The sequence below is a fragment of the Tetrao urogallus genome, assembly GCF_951394365.1.
Source record: "Tetrao urogallus genome assembly, chromosome: 1".
NCBI lineage: Eukaryota > Metazoa > Chordata > Aves > Galliformes > Phasianidae > Tetrao > Tetrao urogallus.
The window spans coordinates 129,929,822-129,954,525 of record NC_136813.1 but is presented as its reverse complement, the minus strand read 5'-3'; the positions used below and the strand labels follow the sequence as shown (position 1 = coordinate 129,954,525).

The 24,704-nt window shown below is 40.5% G+C and overlaps 1 protein-coding gene across 1 annotated transcript in view; it reads left to right on the top strand.

The window, feature by feature from the left end:
- Positions 1-243: 243 nt before the first annotated feature.
- AEBP2 (AE binding protein 2) overlaps positions 244-24,704 on the top strand; it is a gene marked incomplete at both ends in the record, with an annotated part of 47,906 nt that continues 23,445 nt past the window's right edge. The window contains 3 exons of the mRNA XM_079549604.1: positions 244-872; positions 19,342-19,549; positions 22,326-22,433. Coding sequence (XP_079405730.1) covers positions 244-872; positions 19,342-19,549; positions 22,326-22,433 — 945 coding nt within the window. The remainder of the gene's footprint in view (positions 873-19,341; positions 19,550-22,325; positions 22,434-24,704) is intronic.

The following is a 24,704-nucleotide window of genomic DNA, read 5'->3' as shown; positions in this document are numbered from 1 at the left end:
TTTTGTCCCCGGGCGCCTTCCGTAGCGCGTGCGGCGGTGGAGGCTCGGGCCCCTCCTCTTTGCGGCTCGCGCCGCCGCGCGATTGTGCGGGTGAGAAGGGCGAGGGCGGGGGGAGCGCGGCCGCGCGCACACACACAAACCGGGGCACGCGCGCACCGGCCGCGCGCCCGGCTCGGCTCGGCCCCGTTCGGCTCGGCTCGGCCCCGTTCGGCTCGGCTCGGCTCGCAGAGACTCGCAGGCGCCATGGCGGCCGCTCGCAGCGACATGGCGGAGCCGGAGGGGCTTCTTCCCGGCGAGGCGGCGGCCGCCGCGGCTGAGGAAGAGGAGGAGGCGGCGGCCGCCGCCGCCGCCGCCGGGGTCGGCTCCTCGTCGTCGCCTCCGTCCTCAGCGGCGGAGACGGAGTCGCTGCTGCTGCTGAACGGCGAGGCGGAGAGCATGTCGGAGCCCAGCCCGGAGAGCGCCAGCCAGGCCGGGGACGGGGAGGACGAAGACGAGGAGGAGGAGGAAGAGGAGGAGGAGGAGGGCGGCGAGGAGGAGGAGAGCAGCCTGGTGGGCAGCAGCAGCACGAGCAGCGGCTGCTGCAGCGACGAGACCCGCTCGCTCAGCCCCGGCGGCAGCAGCGAGGCCGACGCCAAGGAGGAGCCCAAGGGCCCGCGGGGCGGCCAGGAGGGCGGGCTGGGCCGCGGCGGCGGCGGCGGCGGCGGGAGCAGCTCCAGCAGCGTGTCCAGCGGCGGCGACGAGGGCTACGGCACCGGCGGCGGCGGCGGCAGCAGCGGCAGCAGCAGCTGCAGCGCCGCGTCGGGGGGGCGGCGGGGCAGCCTGGAGATGTCCTCGGACGGGGAACCGCTGAGTCGCATGGACTCGGAGGACAGGTCAGTGCCCGGTGCGAGAGGCCCGCGGGCGCCATGTCCCGGAGCCTCGCCCCGCCCGAGGGCCGCGGGGCTGTCAGGCCGGCGGAGGGGCGGCCGCGGGCCGCTCGCTGCCCGCCTGGCGCGCCGCGTGCTCCGGGCGGGGGCGTTCGGTCGCGCCGCGCCCCAGGGCCGCTCCGGTTCCGGAGGGATGCCGGCCGGGTTCTTTCGCCTCGTACCGTGCCTGCGGCTCGGGGCCGGGCGCTGTTCCGCGGGCGCGCCGTACCTGCGGCCCCGCGGGTGTACGTGCTGCGATCGGCGAGCTGAGGTTACCGCCGAACACACAAGGGAAGATCCCACCTTGCTGAAAGGAGCGAGGGAACGGCCCTTCGCCGGGGCTGAGCGTGTGCTGGATGAAGCCGGGCCCGGCCGTGTGAGACTTAGTCATTTTTGGATGAATGGTTTAATGCCAAACGCAGGTGGTTTCCGTAGGTTCTCTACGTCTCGTTTTGCCGAGGCTCTAGCTTGAGGCTCGAGGGAAGGCACAGCCCGGTTCCCAGCTATCGTTCAGCCCGGAGGCTGGGCACTTCTAGGAGCACGGCTTGCTTGCTGGCTTTTTTGGGCGCGTGTAGTACAGTCTAACGGAAAATAAGATGGAAAAAAGGGATGTAAGAGTGGAATACGTCAGGTCCTTTACTAATAAGCGCTTCACAATAGTTTTAGAAACTTCTTTTATTCTTTTCCTTTTCAATTTGGCTTTAAGGAAGCTTTGGGCTATGCTGTAGTTAGTACAGAAAATAGTAATCGTTACTTTTCTTAAGATAGTTTCCTTATTAAGTGTGAAGAGTTATCTGTTTTGCTACAGGTACATGCTTTGTTTATATGTTAGGTTAAATTTCAGTAGATGGGGAAACGCCCGTGTTGCAGGAGTGTGGCATCTCTGGGTCCAGCCTCATGTGTTGAATAAAAGCCCCGTGAGTCAGTTCCCCAAATCATGCAGAGCATCTGAAAGCCTTAGGAAAATTTTTTTTAAAAAGTCTGTTCTTTTGGTTTCTGCCTGACTTCTGAGACTTCAGGACTTGGGGGAGTTTTTCGTTCCAGGCTTGCTGTGAGGTAGGAAGGTGGCGGGGCTTTTCTTATTTTCTTTTTTTCTTTTTTCTCCTCTCTGTTTTCATGTGGATTTTTACATGAAATCACTCAAGTATGGGAGTAGTTTTCTGGAAGAACAGCAGGTTTGTTGTTGAGGTTTAGGGTCGTCATTTTTTGTTTTCTACAAAATCAAACTCTGAATTGAATCTTGATCTCTTGAGAATGTCTCAATTTGTAGGTTAAGGAAATAACAGGAATCAGTTGCAGGGGTTTTTTGGCAGTGCAGCCCCATTACATCTTTCTCATACACTTCAGAGCTGGTGTACTAGTTTCTTTCTCTGTCATTGTTTTTGGGCTACTCTTGTTATAGTGGCACAATCAAATCTGCACGCGTGCTTTTCGTTGCTCCTTTCCTGTACCTTTGGAGCAGACGTAGTTGCGGGAGTGGGGGCCGTTTGTGTTCATTAGTTTTAAATCAGCACTGTGTTTTTGGTTTTAATCGTGCAAAGTTTCGTCTTCAGTGTCCACGCTGAACATACAGGGATGCTGAGAGGGAGTTTCGTATGGTAATTTCATAGCCTGCTGCTTGAGTTGGGTAGGAAGGGAGCCACACCACTCAGAGTGCCATTTCTTATTTCTGGTGATAGGAAAAAATCATTTTGATGACATTTCTTGCTGCAGTGGAGTAGGCAGCAAAAACAATGACACCACATGTAGTCCAACAGGTCCCTCAGCCTATCGATCGAAATTATTGCTGCCCCTTAGAAACCAGCTGGGACATGATGTACATCCTTAAGCTGACCAGCTAGGCAGGCAGTTGCCTATGGTAGGGGAGGCACAGAAAAGCCTGAAGAGTGTGCGCTATGGGATGGTGGAGTATCTGGAAGGAGCTGGGTGCAGGTCAGATTTACAGGTAGTAACTGTGACAGAACGATATCTGTTCAGTGATGTTCTCTATAAAACAGTACACTGTACAGCACTCTGAGCTCTACTTTCTGCCTGTGTCCTGAACGGAGACTCCAGTTTTGTCACTGAAGACCTAGGGAAGTTGGCATCATCTTGTCTTGTAGACTGTTATGTTGTAAAATTTCCTGTGAGAGAAGAAAGGATCTGAGGGACTTGAGTTCTTAGTCTTTGGTTAAACAAGAGGAAGGTGTGTTCAGTAGTGATTCTCCTGTTGTAGGTAGGTTTGCTAACATTTCATTCAGGTTATGCCCCGAGGCTTGGGATTTTTTTTCTTGTTTCCTCTTTAGCAAATTTGAATAAATAAGAGGGTGTGGTGAGGGCCTGAAATTCCTTAAGTGATCAAATTCCTCTTTCAGTACGATCTTTATCGTTGTCTAATTTCAATGTATTGTCTGTCTTATTTTGGTTTGGTGTTATGAACTATGAAGTAAACTGCAGATGTGACGTTTGAGCAGGAGAATCTTGCATGCTATCAAGACATGACCGCTGTTCAGCTACTTCTAATACTAGTACTTTGAATCTATTTTGAGAGATCTGCCAAGAAAAGAGAATAAATAATTTGGAGTATTACTGTAGGAAATCTGTAGGGATTTGAAACGAAATAAAAACCAAATCTGATGTTGAATAATGATGCCTGAAACTTGAGTTGAATTTTGGTCAGCTTTTTTGAAATGCAAGTTCACTTGGTACTGCATTTCAAACCGGTTGCACCCCTGCCAACTCCCCCTCTTCTCCCCCTTCCCCCCATAAAAAAAAAAAAAGAAACCAAAAGATGACCCAAGAACAGAAACCGAAAAAGCAAACCGCACACTGATATTTAGAATAACCAGGTGGCATTTTCTGCTCAGTGGTATTAGTAATGAGAGTGCAGTGCAAAGTCTGGAATGACTGCAGATATACTCATTGCATTTTATTCCTGGGATTCGAGCTGTGTTTCTACTGCCGTGCAAAAGTTTGCTCGCTGATTTTGAGTGAGCTCATATCTGCTGTCTCATTGTTAAGAATCTGCGTTCAGGTTGAGTTATCCTTCAGATAAAGATTAATATCAGCATGTGAATGTTGGTAATTTTCCTGTGCCTTTCCTTAGCTTCAGACAAGCGTTGAAAGGATGGATGCCTTTCTGCTCAGTTTTCTGGAGCAGGACAGCTTCGTACAATGCTGAGAAACATTTGATATGTCTTAAAAATCCAGAGGAATGATTCAGTTAATTACAGAAAAAGCTGAGTTTATCACTGGGCTGCAAAACTAGGCCTACATGTATGCATGGATTATACATCAGCTGATGAATGCAGTGAAGGTGTGCCTGCAGCTCAGTGATGCATTGTTGCTGAACTGTGAGATTTACTTAGAAATACTTAATGTTAGATTACTGAACTCAGTTAAATATTTTGTTTAGCAGAAAGTTTGTTATAGAAGTGCTATTAAATCTGAAATTTCACTGAAATTTTATCTGATTTTATTTGATTACAATTCTAACAAAATGTGTAGCAAAAATTACTTCAGTAATGAAACTGTATGAAGTGTTTTTTTTTTTTTTGTTTTGTTTTGTTTTGTTTTTTGTTTTACCTTGGTGAATTTCTCTTCCATTTCCTCTGGTCTTTTGTTCTTAAATGATCTTCAGACTTTTTTAGAAGTTTATCCTTCGCTCCATCCTCTTACTGACCAAGCAAGAAGCACTGGAAGAATACATTCAGCCAGAGGTATTGCATGTGCTGTTTTGCTGACTGTTGCCCAAGTGCTTACTGACCAGCTGGTAGGACAGACTTAACAAATTGTTGCTGGACCCATCTTTTCCTCAAGCACAGCCCTTCCTATTGTCCATCTTTTTCGCAGAGCAGCCAATTTTATGTTTTATCACCTCTGTTGTTATTCACCAATGAAGTCAATTACTGAGAGGAACTGTCAGTATGACAGCTGAAGCCTCAATTTTCTAAGAAAACTTACTAAAATACTATTCAAGGAAACCTAACTGAGCGTTAGACTTGTAGAATGCTTCTAGAAATGCTATTGTTCTGTCCCCATTTAGTAAGTGAGCAGCTCCTGATCTTGAAAATAGCCTTTTCAAGGAAGGTGGGTTTTTTTAATAATAAAACTTGAGATTTTCCTTGGGTTTGTTCATCGTATGGAATGGAATGAGGCAGAGTGAAACTAACGTGCTGACCGGTGAGAGGCTGAGACTTGAAAAATCAAGATTCTAACCTTGGTGGTTTTTTTTTGTTTTTTTCCAACCTTATTTAAAATGAAAGCTTCTTCATGCTTTTAATATGTAGATTGATCTTAAAATATCAGTACTTTAAGGATCTAAATACAATTCTTATGTAATGCTGTCTGTAGACCTTCAAAAGTGAATAATTTTCAGGGCTGGGCAGGCAGCTACACGTGAATGGTAAGAGTGATGTTTATGAAGGCAGAACAGTAAAACTGAAATACTGTCAGGAAGGCATATGGTACTAATAAGTATGCTTCATGTATCTGTATGACCAGATTAGAAGATGCTTCAGTCCTCTCTGCTGCATAGTCTCACATGTTCCTATCCAGGAAGTGAAGAATCATTCATTAACGTGGCAAGGTGTTTAAGTCATTAATTTTTTTTAAGTGTATGTAATGCTGATGTGATGCAGTGGGCTATAAAGACCTGAGATTGCAAAATTCTGCTGCACGTGTTGTGTCTGTATTTGTTGAGGTTGTTATTTGCTTTCAAACGGTAAAGTAAAACTCCCGTTTCTGTAATTGTTCTGTTCAGGCACTGCAGAAAATAGCTTTTGACAGGAAGATAAAACAGCTTAGATATATTAAACAGGTAGTATCTTTATTACTAGAGACATTGCTTGATATAACTGAGTGGTTAACGTGAGTTCTTCTTGTGGACTAGATGGAGGAGGATGGAGTAATGAACTGTTGGAATATCATTTAAATACCCTTCACAGAATTTAAGAAAAATGTTGTCCTATTTAGTGTATAAGATAGGTGATATTTGTGTGGATGTTCAAATCGGGCATGAGCCTGACTATTTTTTGTTTAAGTTTGTGTCACCATAAAGTCTGGTAACTTTTCAATGTGGGTTTTGGTTGGGGAGCAACTTTAGGGAATTTCCCAGCAGTAGTGGAAGGAACTGCAATGCTTTATTTGTTCTCTCTCCACTGCCCGTTTAAGCTGTGTTGCGTGCAGCCTGAGCGTCCATTTGGCAGTGATGTGACATAATTCATTTCTGGAGTTACTCATCCATTGGTGAAGCTGACTTTCTGGGTGATGAAGTAAAAATATTCCATTGTAGCCAGTGTTACTCAGATCTACATGTCTTTCCAATAGCTTTAATATGTTTACACCCTTTTTTTAATAACAAAACCAAAATGCCATTCACTTAGAGAACAGTGGTGGGGGAATGAGCAGTATACAAAGCTGACGTGGAAGAGAGCAGTATGGGAATAAGTATAAGCACAGTTGAGATACGGCAACGGTAGAGAAATTTGTTGCAGCGTGTAAAGTGTGGATGGGACTTGGAAGGGAGCAGATGCAGCATTGGAGGGATTTCCTGCAAGGCGAGAAAAGTGAGATGTGCTTTTTGTTATGTTTGGAGACGAATTACGTGTAATAACTTGAGGAAAATGTGAGGTCTAAGCCTGCAGGAAGTGAGAAATCGGTATCTGCCATAAAGGAAGCAAATAACTGTGGGGAATCCTTGAAATAGATGAGAATGTAAACTCTGCTAACTCGTGCAGCAGTGGAAAACAGAGGAGAGCAAGGAACTTACTTGTGCAAATAGCAAGGCTTCCATTTTCTGTTTTTTTTTTTTTTTTTTTTTTTTCCTTAAGTGGCAGATCTAGAAAATTCTGAAAGTTGCAGGTTTTTTTTTTTTTTTTTTTTTTTTTTTTTTTTACAAGACTGGTTCATTTTCATCGCTTTATGTGCCTGGTGTCCGAAGTTGTTCATGCTTAGAAAATGGATGTGTTTAGATATTTTTGTCTTAGAAAATGAAGTATTAACATTCCATATTATGCCTTCTATCTACCATTTGTTTTGCGGTGCATTAAAGCGGAGTTTGCCTTTCTCAGGTTATGATTTGCAAAACTGAAAAATAAATCATCAAGGAAAGAAATGTGCAGCCTCTCAGTCAAAATGGTGTTGCTTCCGCCCTCCTCTTCCCCCTGTTTTCTTAATTCCTCAGTTCTCTGTATACTAGAATGTAAGGTCTTAAATATCTTCTCCAAAACTTCTTCAGTTGATTGGTTTTAATGGATGCTTTCATTAGCAGAGTGTTACCTAGGGCACATGCAGAGTTCTGTGATAGTGATATAAAAGCAAAAGATTTGATACCATCATGAAAGTCATGTAGTCGTGGGTGCACCATGTATAGTCACGCTAGTAAGTGTACTTTAATTAAAGAGTACAGCATGAAGACTCTCTGTACTTATTATTAATGTTGTTCCTTGCAGCACCTTGTGCAAATTACCAGTTCCCCTGTAAAATTGCAGTGAAGTCCTCATTTTGATTGTTACAGTTTATTTTGTTGTGTTTGTAACTCAGGCTCCAAATATGAAAGATCTTAAAGCCCAAAGAAAACAATTTAATTACCAGCAGTAAGCAGAGAATTTTAAGTGAGTTTTATTCGTTTCAAACAGAACTACTTCTGTCACATCACGGGTAGATTTCCTGAGGCTGACTTGAATGCCAAACTGTAGCATAGATGAATTATACAAGTGGTACTTAATTCAGCGTCCAACAGAACGGAATCACACCTTCAGATCTTTCTGTTATGAACTGAGTCTGTTAGTGCAGTTCTGCTTCTCTAGTTTCTCTGCTTTCGATGCTTGATTATTACTTGACAGTTAGCAGCCCTTCAGTGAAGTATGAAGTTGGTGCAGAAGGCTGCTGTGTCGGACTATATCTTTCTCTAAGTCAAACCTGACCTGTCATAGGACGGGTAACTGAAATAGGAAGGGGAGTTTTGGCCTTTTTCTTTCTCTGTTCCTTTTGATGTATGCTTGTTTTTCGAGTTTTGTGGTTGGGGTGGGAATAGCCATCCTGAGGCTGGGAAAATGAAGCCGTTATGGTAACAACTGGTGGCATTTCTTTGACGTTGTACCTGAAGGCTTTTAACTTCTAGTACTGATTAGATGTAGTATTAAATATCATTCTCAGAAGTGGAAAGCACACTTTAAAAAAAATAAAATAAAATAAAAAAAAGCTCATTTAACTACTGAATGTGTTATGGTAAAGATTTAAATTCCTAACTCTCCAAGGAGATGATCAAGTTGGAAATGAATGGTTTCCTAGAAATGAAAGTGTTACTTGTATCTTTAACATACAGCCGCTTACAATTTCTAGATATGTGTAATGCTTCTGCATATGTACTTGTTGCTGTCATATCACAAAACGTGCATATTTAATCTGCTGTACTTCGTACTGCTCTTCTGACATTTTGCATTCCAGGTTTCCTCACTGTATTTGCTTTTGTTGATCTGCATGCTGCAGCTCAGGTGATAACCTGGATTTGTTCTGTAAATGCATGAGCCCAAATACTCCGTGGCTGACAATCTAAATAATCAAAGTAGGTGATCCAGGAGAGTGGAAGCAGCTCTGGAGAGGTGGTGATTCATAACACACTTTCTCAGCTGTGTTTTGTTTCCTGTACATGTTTGCTATTTTAAATTCCTTTGATTTCTGTCTTGAAGAGCTTTTCTACCTTCTCCCAGTCTAATACTGTTAAAATGAAGTGTTTGCAATACTGTTCCCTTTTCTTGGTATTTACACCTAATCTAGAAACAGTTTTACTCTAAAATTAGCAACTGCTTCAAGAAGAATTTCAAAATATGTTTTTAAATACTACCAGTTGTCATGCTGTACAAGATTCTCTCCCTGACTGATGTATTTTCTCCTAGGTTGATTTCTTAGCAATATACCTATTCAGATGTTCAATAAATAGTTTTGCAGGCTTGTTTGTAGGATTGATGTATAGAATCACAGAATATCCTGGGTTGGATGGGATTCACAAGGATCACTGAATCCAAGTCCTAGCTCCGCACAGCACCATCCAAAATCCAAACGTTGTATCTGAAAGCGCTGGCCAAATGCACCTCGAACTCCATCAGCCTGGGGCAGTACCCCTGACCCCCAGCTGCCCTCCCCTGACAGCTCCATGCCGTTCCCTCGGGCCCTGTCGCTGTCACACAGCAGAGCTCAGCGCTGCCCCTCCATTCCCTGAGAGGAGCTGCAGCCGCCATCAGGCCTGCCCTCAGCTCCTCTGCAAAACCCAGGGCCCTCAGCTGCTCCTCACACATCTTACCTTCCAGACCCTTCTCCAACTTGGGTTGGGTCTCCTTTGGGTGCTCTCTCATAATTTTATGTCCTTCTTATTTTGTGGCATATGAAACTGCACACAGTGCTCAAGGTGAGCCAAAGCAGCACAGAACATTTCTTAGGTTTTTTTCCTTATGAGAAATTTGTGTCAGAATAACTTTACGTGTGTGAAGTATAGGTTGAAGTGAAGAAAAGTCAAAGCATCCAAATGACTAAGGAGACAAGTGCTTCAAAGGGAGTTAGTGCTTTCTTAGCTCACGCAGGTTGGGTTATTGTCTTTCTCCTCCCTTCCATTCCCCTCCACATGTTCAGAAGTTGCCTTATGGTTTTCTTTTTACTTAAAGGTAGAAAGACCCTGAAGGTGCTTTTGGAAAATGCTATGTCACTAAGTCCTACGCTTTTCTTTTACTATCTTTAGTGTTTTTAGAATGCACCTCTTACTTGCTAGGTTAATTCCCCTTGACTTTCACAAAATAATTTTGCTGACATCTACTGTTTTTTTTTTTTTTTTTTTTTTTGTGTGTGTGTGTGTGTGTGTGTGTGTGTGTGTGTTGATTAGGTTTTTTTTCCTTGCCTCTGAACAGCTGTGGAGTTGTGCTGTCTGGTTATCAGTGGGCTTTGTGGATAGGAGTTGCTAAAACAGGTGTGAGTGGAAGATACTGACTTAAAGCACACTGATGGACTTATACTTCACTTAGTTCTGGGTTGTTTTCATCCATGCATTCTCATTTGTTGTTGCTATGAGGACTATCCTTCTCTTTTTAGCCATTTAGCATTCTGCAGTCTGTTTTGATTGTGATTTATGTGCATGCACTAGTATTTTATTACTGGTAGTAGGTTTCCTTAAATTCATAAACCGATGATTATCAGTTAAGAAATTATCTTGGATGTGTTCTATTTAAAGACAGTTAAAAACAACAACAAAAAACTTGTTAGAAATGCAGGTAGCTCTATTTCCTGTCTGCTTTGAAGATTGTCTCTGGGTTACTTGCTGGATAAATGAAAGAGCAAACAAACAAAATATAGTTATAGGAGCTCCATAGTTTTATGGCATTTTTGTGCTGCAAAGTGTGTCCAGTAAAGTATGGGGAGCTGATTTGTTTATGGAACACAAATGTTCGATTTGGAGAATTAAATTGATAATTCTAGAAACTTAGTAGTAGAAGCATATGCGTTGCTTGTGTAAATCATCAAACTCACCAAAGACAGGAAGGAGAACAAAAAAGATCAGGTGAGTGTTCAAGTTCACCATTCTTCTGTCTCATGGTATTCTCTCGTTTTGTGAACTGTTTCAATCTCACTTTTGGCGTAATCATTTGGAGATCATAACACAGTGAAATCTAAGTCTGCTTGGACGCATGTGTATGGCTGTGCTTAGCACTGTGTTTTACTGAATACTGATAATCCTGATTTTTGATGTTCTGATAGAATAAGCACTGTGAAGAGGTTGGCAGTGAAGTTTACTTAATATTCCTTGGAAGTCAGCAACAGTTGAATCTTAATGCAAAGCCATTTGAATTTATTCTTACTTGCTTCTGACTCAAGGGCCAATTTAGTAATTTGGGGCGTTTGAGCAGTACTGAGGTCACTTGTACCTCTAAAGTTGTCTCCTGCTTCAAGTTTTTGCACCTGTGATCTGCACATCCTATTGTTGAAAATAGAAGATGAAATAAGAGTTAATCACGTGATGCTGCTTGGGAATGTGTCATTGCTCCTGTGTTTGGAAATGATAGATATGTTAGGGAAAAAATCCTAAGACAGTTGCTTGAGTTTTCTGTCAAGGTTAGGAGCTCAGGATTGATCACTTGCTCGTTTTCAAGCTTTGTGAGGATTTGTCTTCACTAATATATTGATTATATAGGAAGTCTGTAGGAAATAATGTAAATAACGTCTGAATTTGTTGGCTTTAAAAAAGCAGAGAAGCTGCTGTGCAGTCTGTTCTGTGCCCCAGACTTCTACTTGTTTTGGAAAGGTTGGGAAGCTTGTGAACCTTTTCTCTCTTGACTTTTCCTAGCAGCATGAAGGCGATGTAGAGCTCTGATGTGTCACTAAGAGCCTCAATTTTTTTCCTTTCAGTTTTTGTTTTGTTTTGATTTGGCATTTGTAATTGAATGATCCGGATTGATGCTGTTTGTTTTGTTTTGGGATTAGTACCTAATTGTGATTTGGTCTTTCACATTGTAAAAGCTTTTCTTTTGGAATTCCAAGTTTTAACCCTTGAAGCTGTTGTAAGAAACCTCTGCTATTTGGTTTCCATTATTCTGAGTGGTTTTGTTTGTTTGTTTGTTTGTTTTTATATTTCTCCTCTGAGTTTTCCAGTTCAATCCTCTTTAAGCTTCCTTCATATGGATCAGGACAAAGTAGTTGAAGCTTCTTGTAGAAATGACAAGGTATTTCACAGGCTGGTGAAGCTAAATAAATTAGCGGGGTGTTTTTTATCCTTAAAATATTCACCTACTTCCAATGAGATGTGTAGTATTTGGATTCTTGAATGCTAATTATGCTTTCATCTAGTCAGAGGCAATCTTCTGTAGATTTGATGCTTTACGACTTGATCAGCACTACGTATTTTAGAAGATGAATCGGTCACATTTAGCGTGGCTTGATGGCTGCTCTGTGGTGTTGGTTTTAGCAATGCTGCAGTGTATGTTCCCTGAAATGTGTGTTGGTTTTAAAATTACTGTGTTGCAAGATGAGGTTATTTATGATAGGAACCATCAAAGTCATTTCCCTTGATGTTAGCTGCGATCATCTGGGTCCTTTTTGCTTACGTACTGAACATCTGGGGACTGGATGCTGAGCATTCTCAGTGGAGGTACTGTAACTCTGCAATGAGCTCCTGTTGATCAGACAGAACTGCTTGTTGACCCTCAAGGGCCTGGTGTAAGGCCCATCTGTTAGGTCTGAATTTTGCCTGAGGGAAGGTTACTTCAGTTAAGGTCTGTGGGGAATATGGGTAGCAGACATTAAAAATATAGTTGTAAATTGATTGGGCTTTTGTGCATGTGCTTGGTACCCGGTGGCTAATGGAAAAGTGAAAATGCAGTTATGCTGTTCTTGCTGCTTCTGTTTTTTTTTTTGTTGATACTATTTCTAAACCCCTACTGTCTGTTGTTCTGAAAGATTAACCAAAAAAAAAAAAAAAAAAAAGGGGGGGGTGCGGGGGAAGAAATTGGGGCATTTCATTCATTAAATTCAATAGAAGGGATTACTTGCAGTTGTGAGGAAATCAATCAACTCAGAGAGCTAAGTGTGTGTCAGGAATGATGTGCAATACACCATTTTTTGTAGTGCATTAAATCACAGGCTCATTATATTTTCATTCGCATTTAACTGTACACAGCAGTTAGTGCCCAAATGTGCATGTGGTAAGTTATGTGGTTTGAAATATGTGCATTTTAAATTGGGATGAATTTGGAGATTATTTTTTTCTCCTCAAAAGGAAATACTTGTACTTATGCAATTCCAAGAATAGCTTAATTTTGTTCAGATCCTTAAAGGAGAATAATAATCTAACATTGGATATCCTAGAAGAAACCTTGTGTGTTTTTAACAATTGCTGCTCTATTTATTATTGCTAATGTTTCAGTCTCAGGATTGTTTCTAAACACGGTTTGGACTGAATTAATCAGTTAGATGCATTTGATTCACATTCAGCATAGATTGTGCAGGTATGAACGTTTTAACATGAAAGTGGTGCTTAAATAAATGTCTTAATACATCCTCATTATCAGCATGATTATTTTCAGCTAAAATGTAAAAATAAGACCTCCAACAGTGCCGTTGAGGTAACGATTCCTTTAGTTAAGCTTACGTTAATTGTGTTGCTTAATGAATACACTTTAAATATCAGTTTCGTTTCCAAGTTGCTGGCCATAATAAAGGAAAAAGGTTCAGCTCTTCTGAGAAGATGCAGTACTTTCTGTTCTACCTTGGTACATCTGGAAGGCATTGTTTGCCAGCACTGGTAAAATTAGGTGTTGGTGTAGAGAGGCGATTTGGAACAGCATTCAGTTCTTGCCCCTAGGGCTGTGATTTTAACTTACGGTTCATTCTGGTGCTTGGATTAGGATGAAAGTAGGGAAAAACAGTCTGGAAGACTATGTTGTGCTCGCTGTAACAGTTTTAAATTTTAGTAATTAGTCAGTCTTTTGAACGATGCTTCTTAAAAACAGCTATTGTGTATGCAGGCTCTCTCCAGCAGTGACTGTTTTTGATGCTCTATTGTTAGGGATGACCCCTGAGTTGAACTCTCTGAAACTCAAATGTCTAATGTTCTTCATCAGGCTATGGTCTATAGATCCATTACAATGGAGCTGAAGCCTGCTTACAGCTCGGGAGCAAACCCAGACCTGTCTGTCACTAGCAATAGGGGAATGCCACAAGCGCTTAAGTTGAACTAGTGTCATTCTGCTTTGATAGTGGCAGTCAGGATTTAAACAGATCTCGCGGCTGAGGAGAAAGGACTTAGAGGGGAGAAAAAAAGAACTGGGAAAAAATTGTTTTCAATTTCTTAGCTACTGTTTGTTTCAATATCTTTTCTTTACCTTTAGTTTACCAGAATGTCTTCCTTCTTTACTTTGCGCTGTTCTCTCTGATGCATATTATTACGCTCTCACTTACACGTTCTGTGGATATTAAAGGAGAGAGCAAAAACAATGTGGTGCAGAAGGAGATGTACTTACCACTACTACCTTCCCTTTTGTTATGGAACTTTTTCTACACAGCGTGATCCAAGGTCAGATTGGATTGGAAAGCCCTATTCAGGGGTTGAAAGATACACAGACGCTGCTGTAGTAGTCCAGCCCTGTTTGGACTGGGTTGATGTCAGGACTCTACTGGGCTAGGCAAAAGCGGGCTAGGCAAAAAGGTGGAATATGTGCAGGCACACATTGCTCTCATGCCCTTTCTGAGATCCCAGTAAATAGTAGGTAAATCAGCAGGCTGAGGAAAAAATGTTGCAATTGAATCTTCATAGACTTAAGCAGCAGCCACAGTTCTGTTTACGAAACCCATCATCGTTTTTCTCCTTGATCTTGAAATAGCAATTGAAAGTCAAGTGGTCTTCCAAGTCAGTGTTTCCCTGATGTGATGTATCTACAAACTTTATTTGAAAAGCTTCTTGATATTTTCTCAATGTTTGGCCTACTAGACAAAATGTGCATGTACTTCTGCTGTACAAAGCATGCCAGAGAGGAAAGATGTTGCTGGTCTTTCATTGATTCTCTTCATTGTCTCTCCTGACTGACCCAGAACTCACTAAGCGAGATGGAATAAAAGTTTGAGGGTTTTTTTTTTTTTAATTATTGGAGTACTGTTAGGCAGCTGATAACCTAAAATTGATTGCTTTTGGAGGTACAAAATAAAAAGTCTATTTGAGGGTTTTTTTACTTGGTTATTTTTAGAAAAGGCATGTCAGAGCAGTGTTTCTTGCTTTTTAGGGGAGCTTGTTGAGAGAACAACCAGAAAATGATCCCTTATTGTGTGACCCTGATGATTTTGTTTTTAAGCAATTAAGCTGTTAAGGCCCTGTTACAGCACTATTCATCTATACTTTTAATGTCTTAGTTATGCAGGCTAGAAGAAGGGAATGACTTCTGTTAAATGAAGTACTGACCTACTATCACCAAGCTGGATTTCAGTTCCTTTTTACTTTGTCTTGCACACACTGAAGAACTGTAGTCCAATGTAACACTTGAAGATAAACTTCCAAGAAATTCTATATGCTACTTGTTTTGAAATGCTATGGGCAACCTTCTTTTTGTCCCAGTTCTTCTAATACTTAATTTTGATAGCAGCCATTGAATAATCTAGGTTGGGAAAGACCTTCAAAATCATCAAGTCCAATGGTCAACCTGATTTAGCAAGTCCCACCACTAAAATATGTCCCTTAGTGTCATGTCCACACCTGTCTTAAATACCTCCAGGGATGTAATTCTAATCTGTTAGCCTTTAGCAAGCACTTAGGCTATTAGAGCTAAACAAAGCAACATTAAGTATTACAATCAGATTAGCTTTCTAAGTGTTGCTGATTTCTTGTGTCATTAACCTAACTAACACCTATTTATCATAGTACCTTTGGCTGGATCAGTATCACTAGTTCCAGCTCTTGCATATTTTTCTTCAGAAGTGAGGATAGTTTTCTACAAGTAGAATAGCATTTTGAAGATTTAAAAAAAAAAAACAAAACAAACAAACAAAAAAAAACCCTTTAATTTGCATTTCCTGATCTGTAAAAATGAAGAGACCTGTGGTTTTGTATTGTCAAGTCTGTGTTTGTTGCATTGCACTTACAACATCAGTAGCTGTCTCATGCTGTAGGTTGCTCAATTAATTTTTGTGTTACAGCTTAGCGAAATTCTTCAGATTGCATGCTTGTGCAACCAAACACATGTATGCAGATGTGCATACTTTGTCCTTCATAGAATTTGCACTGGGTTGTGTTTCTTGTTATTTTCACCTTTCAGACCAGGCTTTAGAAGCAGTGAACTTTTGAGAGAACCATGCTGAATAATCGTTGGTCTGTCCTGGTTATCAGGTCCATACCCCTTCTTAGACAAGTGTTTGGCAATGCCTGTGTGTAGTGTTTTTGAGAATGGTCCTAATGCTTGCAGTGGGTATAGAAAAATGGACTCGACTGTACAAATCTTGGAAGCTTTAGCTCCTGTTTAAAACATGGATAAAACTCCATACTTTAGTACCTGTCAACCATGATAAAGTTAGGGTTATTTGTCCGCTTGAAATGATCTGAAGAAGCTATTGCATTAATAGGGCACCTGTAGTGCTTTGCTGTCCTTAATTAAGCAACTCCCTGTTGGAACCACAGGTCAATGTCACAGTACTATATTCAGAATTGGTCAGGCTATGTGCCATCTCATACGTATTCAAAACTATTTCTGAATGCTGATTTTGAGAAAATTTTTAGGATAACTCCAGAACTTGGGTGTATTGGAGGAAAGGTATGTTATTAAGTAACCTTATTTTTCTTCACAGAGTCATAGGGGATTGGAAGGGACCTCTGGAGATCTTCCAGTACAACACTTCTGCTAAAGCAACTTCCCTACCATAGGTTGCACAGGAAAGTGTCCAAATGGGTTTTGAGTGTATCCAGAGGAGGAGACTCCACAACTGCTCTGGGCAGCTTGTTAGAGTGCTCTTGTCATCCTCACAGTAAAGAAGTTTTTCCTCATGTTCTGATTGAACTGTCTGTGTTCCAGTTTGTGCCCCTTGCCCTTTGTTCTGTTGTTGGGCACCTTCAAAAAGAGCCTGGCCCCATGCACTGCATTCCTGCCTATCTCCAGGCTGAATATAGCCCCAGGTCTTGCAGCTTTTCCTCCTGAGGACATGCTCCGGACCCCTCATAACCTCTGTGGTCCTCCACTGGACTCTCTCTAGAAGTTCCCTGTCTTCTTGACCTGAAGAGCCCAGAACTGAACACAGTACTCCAGATGTGGCCACACTTAAACAGAGTAAGGAGGACGATCACCTCCCTCAACCTGCTGGACATGCTCTTTTTAATCCACCCCAGGATACCATTGGTGGTCTTAACCACAAGGGCAGACTGCGGGCTGTCAGTAGTTTTTGCTTTCGTAACCTGATTTTACAGATTTTACTTTCAGGAATAACTTTTGGCATAGGTACCAGATAAGGAAGGTGGAAATGTCGGTCTCCTGGTACATCTGTTACAGACCTGGCATTGGGGGAGAAATGTGATTGCTTGCAACGTACTTTATACTTCAAACTTTGTTATCTTCCTAGAGGGATGCTAACAGCTGTTACTAGTATTTTGTAGTTAGAGACTCTTAGCATTGTTGAGCCTGTAGGTTCAAGTCAGCTCTAGTTGAATTTTTGGAACGTTCTGGTGATTATAAATTAGACTTATGAGAAAAGACAGAAACATGGAACAGGTTCAAAACTGTATCTGTAAGCTTCTGTTGGCCACTTTTGCTTTATCACTGTGAGCCTGTGTTATGAAAGGAACCAAGGTTACTATGTGTACGGAAGAAAGAAGATGGGGTGAGATGTGGGGCATGGAAAGCTGTACATTTTCAGGATATAGAAAAAGGAACAAATAAATAATGGGCATGTGGAAAAATGTCATGTAGCGGAAAGAAACCAGTGTGGCTTTCATGGGGAGAAGGCATACCTTGTAAGGGGTTAGGTCTTTTTTTTTTTTTTTTTTTTTTTTTTTTTCCTAAAGGAATTGCTCAGGATATGTTCTAACTGGAAAGCTTTCTAAAGGGAGTCTGTTATAACTAAAGCATGACATTTGATATTGACAAATGTGATGAAATGCCTATGGTTGAGGAGGGGAAAAATACAAATAAGGGAAATTAGAATTTTGAAATCGGGAAAAAGATGCTAGCTAGCAGTGATTAAAGGAAAAAGGAGGTATGATGAAATGAGTTTCCTAGGCCAGGTTGGATGGGGCCCTGGGCAGCCTGGTCTAGTATTAAATGTGGAGGTTGGTAGCCCTGCCTGTGGCAGGGGAGGTTGGAGATTCATGATCCTTGAGGTCCCTTCCAACCTGGACCATTCTGTGAAATTATTTTAAAGCAAAAGAACAGATGTGCTGGTAATATCTTCTAATTTTGAATAATGGTGCAGTTTTTGTTTCATCCATGTCAAAATATGTAGTGAGTGTGGCATCGGAAATGTGGAACAACATTTCTTTTAAAGTAATGCCATTTGATTTTTTATTTTTTCCTTGCATTTTACTCAGAAGACTGAGTAAGGACTTATGGAAAGACACTGAAGTAAATATCAGTGCCAGGTACTAGGCTGTACTAGAGAAGGTGCATCTATTAGGTCAACAGAAGCAGTTCTTCCACTTTACCTGGCACATTTGAAACTGCATCTGGATTGCTCTATTTGAGCAGATGCCTCCAAGATAGTGATGTACTGGAGTGCATCCAGTGGAGTGCCCCAAGCTGGTTAGAAAGCTGAAGTAAATGCTGTGCATGGAGAGGCTGAGAGGTTGGGTTTCTTCAGTTTTAGAATAAGAATGGGAGGGTTATTGCTGTTTTATTACTGATAAGGAATGTATAGCAAAGGAGAAGCTGGAGTTGTCAACTGTAAAGCGAAGAAGATGGCAACAGACTGAAGTTGCAACACTAGGGAATCTGATGAGATGTTAGGAAATTATTCACTTTTTCCACAGTGGGGTTAATCAGATGTTGGAAAAACATTTTAGAAAGGTAGCAGAAACTTCAGGCTTTGAAAATACCCATTAAAAAGCTAATTGTAGAAGGCCACGAGCAATCTTACTTGCTTGTATTTGAGCAGGGAATTTGACTAAGTAGCTCCCTGAGATCCTTTCAAAGATGAGCTGTCCTCTAATTCTGTGGCTTTATGGAAGGCAAACATGAAGGGTTCTAAAAGGTAATGAGTCTGTTTACTAGGTTAAAAAAAAGGCATGTCTGTAGCTATTTAATTTTTATCCAGAAGCATCATCCGTCTACCTCTAACATGGAAAGAGCACTTCAGGTGTTTTTTTTTCTGGTCCAGTTTCATTCTCGGCTCTGTATCTGTCATGACACATAACAGACCATCCGATAAAAAGTGACCCTGCTGTCCATGTTCCTACAGTTGCTGCTAACGTGTTTGCAAACTACTTCCCCAGCCTTCCCCACATCCCCTAAAAAAAAAAAAAAAGCTGCCAAACCAATAACCCAAAACAAGGTCAAATCATTAATTTACTCAACGCATCTGATAGACGTGCAGACTACCAGACCAAATAATTAAGTGTGGGAGTCTTCAGCATCCTGTAAAACTTCAGGGTCATTTGTGGTTATAGGTGTAGATACATCTCTGGTCTGACCACACATGCTTTCCCCTCATCCCCTGAGTAAAAATAAGGAGTGAGTGATGTGGCTTAGAAGTAGCTGCAACCACACAAGATTTTCTGGCAAGTTATTGAGTGGGGAAGAACTTTCCGGCCCTCTCTTTTGTTGCTGCTGTCTATAAGTTATGCAGTACAGTGATAGTGGCTATTTTCTGACTAAATGCTTTGTTCAAGATGATGAACCATAATAAATAAACGTGTAAGATATCCTTTTTGACCTAAATGAATCTGATGCAGTGCCGTAAAGGTTAATGGAACAAATAAAGTTTGTAACAAACACGAACTTTCTTCTTACAGCATAAGCAGCACTATTATGGATGTAGACAGCACAATTTCCAGTGGACGTTCAACTCCGGTGATGATGAATGGACAAGGAGGTCCTGCCTCCTCTGCAAAAAGCATTGCTTATAACTGTTGCTGGGATCACTGCCACGCTTGCTTCAGCTCCAGCCCGGATTTGGCAGATCATATTCGCTCCATACATGTGGATGGTCAGCGAGGAGGGGTTTGTGTTCTTTCTTTTCTTCCTTAGTTACTGATATTGCACTTCTTAATGACAGTAGTAATTTTATGTTATAAAATATCTATTCTGTAGCTAGTGACAACTGAGGTTAGGCCCTCAGCAATGTGGCATTGGGTATTGAGCTGTTGTGTTCTACACAATTCGCTCTGTTTTTCCATTCTATGGTTTTGTTTGAATGGGTAGCTTTAAGAAAATATGTTCTTAATAAAATAATTGAATCTATTGAATTTTTAATAGATTTAGTAACTTCTCAGCAGCCTGAAATGCTGGTTTATATAGAAATACTTGGAATTAATTTTCTTGGAACTTCTAGTGTATGTGTTGCTGCATGTTAACTCAGGCTAAGTCACATCTTGATTATTTTTACAAATGGGAGTCCTGTTAGTAATAAAATATGTATGGATAAATATAAGACAGAAGTAAGATGGGTTGTTTTGGGAGTACAGGTCTTAGCAAAACAGTTCTGTTTGTACTGACGGCAGGTCTTACATCTTCAATGTAACTGCATCTAGTATTTTTTTTAAATTGAAGTACGTATTTCAGTTTAATACGTGGTTAAGTGATGTGGTTTTGGTAGGTCTCACAATTTTAAGGTTTTAAATAATCTCCAAGTGGTGTAATATTAACTCTGACTTTGGGTCACAGTGGTGGCTGTGACTCATTGGCTGCATTTAGCTAATGTTATTTGTTATGACTGAACTTTCAGCTTGATATTCAGTGACTTTTTTTCAGTCCAAACTCCAGGCAGAATCATCTGACCGATGTGCCAACTTCTTAGTCACCCATAAGATAGACTTTGTAATTCTATTTGTAGGTTTACAAAAGTATTACGTGTGTCCTGGATGAAACAATTAAGTGGATGAGATATATCCGTATCCTGTGGAATTTCATGTAAATGCATCTTTGGTGACCTTTGTCCCACCCGTGACCCCTTTTCATTGCTCAAGAAGAGATTGAAAATCCTGAAAAGTGTTCTGTGCTGTATTTGTGTGTTTATGTTCAGTGTGGTGTGATTTGTGGATATTTTTACTTAGAAAATGCCACTGTATTCATCTTTTTGAAAGAGACAGCTGTAGGTAACGCTGTGTGCCTGATTACTGTGTTCAGTTCGCACTTGTTTTATTCCCCCCGGTGGAGTTGATTTATTTGCTGTAAAGTTTCTCCACTGGATGCTCTGGCAGGAGAATGATGTTTTCTTCCCAGGATTGGTTCGCCATCTGCTGGTGAGGCGGTTAAGTGGTGCATGTTCTTGGGGGTTTCATTGGTTTTCAAAACTTAATCAGCTCAGTGACTATAAACTTGAAGAAAAGTAGTAGTAAATGCTTACTGGGAACTTTTAAGCATGCTTATCACGTTGCTTTTATGGTTGTAATGTATATATTTTTTTCTAAGCTAATACTAAGATAACGCTTCCACTCCATATAGAATCATGAATGCCCAGGGATACACTAATGGAATAATAGTTTTACCTCCCTAAAATGTTTTGTTAGAAATATTTTGGATACAGCCTTCGGACACGTTCCCAAAAGGCCTTGCTGGAGCTTCTTGTGCATTGCTGTAAAACCAAGTGCATGTTTTCTGCAGAGACTGCGTTTCAACAACCTGTTGTTTCATAGTAGTTCCTTCCTGGATGCTCTGCAGTTGATGATGGAGATACTGGGACAATGAAGTAACTGTTTCAGTTCCAGGAATCTGAAAATTCCAGTGCCTACAGGGAGACCTTAAAGCTCAAAAGCAGCAGACACCAAAACATCAGAAAGTTAGGCCTCATGGGTCAGTAGACCTTGATCAGTCACATAGGCATACAAGGTTTTCCAGCTTTGCATTCGTAAGCTGGGGTATCTGTATGTTACATAGCAAGCACATAGCACTCCTCTGGCTATGCTTTTGTTTTGAAAGTACAGTCTTTTGAAGGTTCAGTTTTTTAATCTCTGAAAGGGAACAAGAAACTCAAATCCAATTAGTTGCTTGCAGTTCTGAAAGGTATTCTGAAAGTATTTTGGACAATGCTATTCCTGGGGACTGTATTCTGCTGCTAAAAATTGGGGCTGTACCTCCCTTCACACACAGACTTGTTGAGGAATTTCTGATGAAAGCCAAGTTCATTGAGCTTTTTTATTCTCTAGGTTATAGATAGACACAATGAGAGGAGAGAGAGAAAAGCAGCATGAGTAAGTTCTACTCCCTTTAATGCACTATTGTGCGTGTGACTAATCTGTACATGGAAATAGCTAAACACCCATAGATTTTAAATCCTATGGAAGATTTTAATTTTATTCATCAGGAAGTGAACTTAAAACCTTAACTAGGGTTATCCAGTATTCTATAGTATAAAACTTATATTTAAACAACTGGGTTTTAATTAAGACTTCAACTTTGCCTTCTTAAAGAATGAAGTTATTTCTTGCTTATAAGATGAAATCATTTTATCATTTATATTTTTGCTATCCAGAAAATGTAAATTTCATCATACAGAATTTTATATCTCAGTACTTGGGTGACACTGATACAAAGTGCAGGTGCAAGCTGTGGCTCTTAATTGTGTTTGTCTGCAGGATCGCCTGGCTTTTATGTTTTATTTTTGAATACTTGTGGTTTCAGTTGTTTTTGCCTTGGTGAGGTGAGAATTATGTTGCAGAATAACTGGTTGGTTTAAAATTCTTTGAACTAATTTGAATTGTGAAAGCAGGCTTCTTTGCTAATTCTTTCTACTGTTTTCTTTGACTTGTGTAATCTGACCACATTTTTACTTTATCAGGTGTTTGTTTGCTTGTGGAAAGGTTGCAAAGTATATAATACACCTTCAACAAGTCAAAGTTGGTTGCAGAGACATATGCTGACACACAGTGGGGACAAACCTTTCAAGGTAAGGTTCATAGCAAGGTATATTATGCTTTATTTTAAGAGCAATCCTATTCATTTTTCCTTACATAATGCATTAATTGAAAAATGCTGTCACAGGAAGACTTGTTAAAACTTATCAAGTGAGGTAAACTTGCACTTTTGACATGATAGTGCCCAAAGATTCTGTTCTCTTATGAAGCACAAATGAAGATATTGTTATTGCTGCTCTGTCCCTGTTCTTTTTAACCTGAAAATGGTAGGGTAATCTGAAGTAAAATAATGCTTTCATTCAGTTTCTTGTGCTTTTCCAAGTTGAGCTGTTTACAGTGTAACAGTGAGATGCTTTGCCTTGTGCTTAACACTTTGGATGATGCCTGATGGTGCACATTCTGTGCTTGAATGAGCTGTTTTTGTTAACAATATTCAGTTGAAACAATCAGTGTCTGTGTGTGGTTAACTTCTCTGAGAATAATATGGAAGTCAGGAATGCAGGACCGTTGAGCTGACTGTATTTCCTGCATAGTATTTTCTAACTTTCTCTTTCTTTTTCCCCCTAATCTGTACCTGCATTTCTAGGTATAGTAATGTTTATCATTCCCATATCCACCAATCCGTTATTAATGAGTTGCTTCATCCTCTTATGGATACAGTTGGGGCAGTTCATAGCTGTCAGTCCTGGATCACTTGATGGTAAGTCTCACCCACACTACTTCAGATTGAAGTTCTTCCATCTAGGATTTGAAAACTGAATGAGGGTGGTTTTTTCATTTATTAAATCTAGGTAGCATTTTATACCTCCCTTCCCCTTCCTTGCTCCAACCCATCAAGTTTTAGTCACTGCTTCTCCACTTCTTTTTTTCTGTCTTCTCGCATAACATCATCTACTTTTTTTTTAATTTTAGGGCAGTTTTATTACTAAAAAGTACTTTTCTGTTACAGTGACCTCTTTAAGAAGTTACTGCTTCTGCATAGCTTCTTATAGTAGCTATAGCAAAAAACTATACTCAAAACCTAGAGAGTAAAAATAGTTCAGTGCAGGTGAAAGCGTTTTTTTTTTTTTTTTTTTAAAAAAGATATTATATATATATTTATTAATTTTTTCCCCTTCCAAACTGCTTAATTTAGTCTGAAGATTTCTCTCAGAGTGGACGGCAGGAAGGAAATTCTGTTCTTGAGTTGATTGTTTTCTTTGTTCAAAGGAATTAAGTTAGCATGCTCTTGGAATCATAGCGTAAGGATCATAGATCTCTGAAAGAAGATTTCAAGTATGATTGTTCCAGTAACTGATCTAATCATAATTGCAAATCCTTGAATCAACTTGAAAATGAGTAATTGGGGGAAACTTTTACCTTCTTTCTTCTCATTTTAGAACTAAGGATGTACGTTAGAGTGCAGTGGCAGGTTTCTGTCTTATAGAGAAGTCTTCCACTAGGTTTCAACACTTGCTTGTTACAGATCAAAGAAACTAAATTTAGAGGTATTGAGTTTAAAAGAGAAGAACATACGTCAGGAAAAAAGAGTACTTCTTGAATCTTGGGAGAGTTATCTAGCCCAGTGAGTAAAACTAACATCCCAGTGTTTTTTTTTTTTTTTTTTTTTTTTAAAAATATATATATATTTTTTATTTTTTTGGCTAGCCTCTTTAAAGCTAAAGCCCTCCAGTTTCAAACAGTTGGTTCTCATAATAAACATCTTGTGTTAAGTGTGGATTATTTCCCCAGCTAGTTTTGCCTGGTCACACTTGGGGAAAGAATAAAGCGTAGGCTAGGATTGCAGTAGTTTATTGTTGTGGCTCGAAGTGTGCCATTTCCTTTTTTTCCCTACCATTGTCTTCAGTGTTTCTGTTTGTATTTTATCTTCATATTTTCAAATCTGTTCCTGGGAGCTTTGGATGGAAGATAATTGTGGTGTGAATTTTAGTAAAACTCTTTTGTTGCCCAATTCATTTATGATGAGTATAGTCCTCAGAGCCCACATGATGTGATTATGATAACCTGTTAGTTATCTAGTTTCATTTCTTCCTTGATTCTTACTTTTTCAAGCTTTTGAAATCTGTCTGATAAAAAAATCACTTAAGAAATAACACTCAACAGGATCAGTTGTTGCTTTATGTCAGTTCAAGAACAAAATGTTTTTGCATTTAGCTGTTCTTGTAAATCTTAATTCCTCAGATTTCTAGCAGAAGCAGAGTTTTTCACTTTAGAGTTGTATTGAAGACCTTGTTCTTGATTATCTCAATAAAAAAACCCTAAATTAATAAAAAAAAAAAAAAATCTGTTGCTTTGTAAGGTTA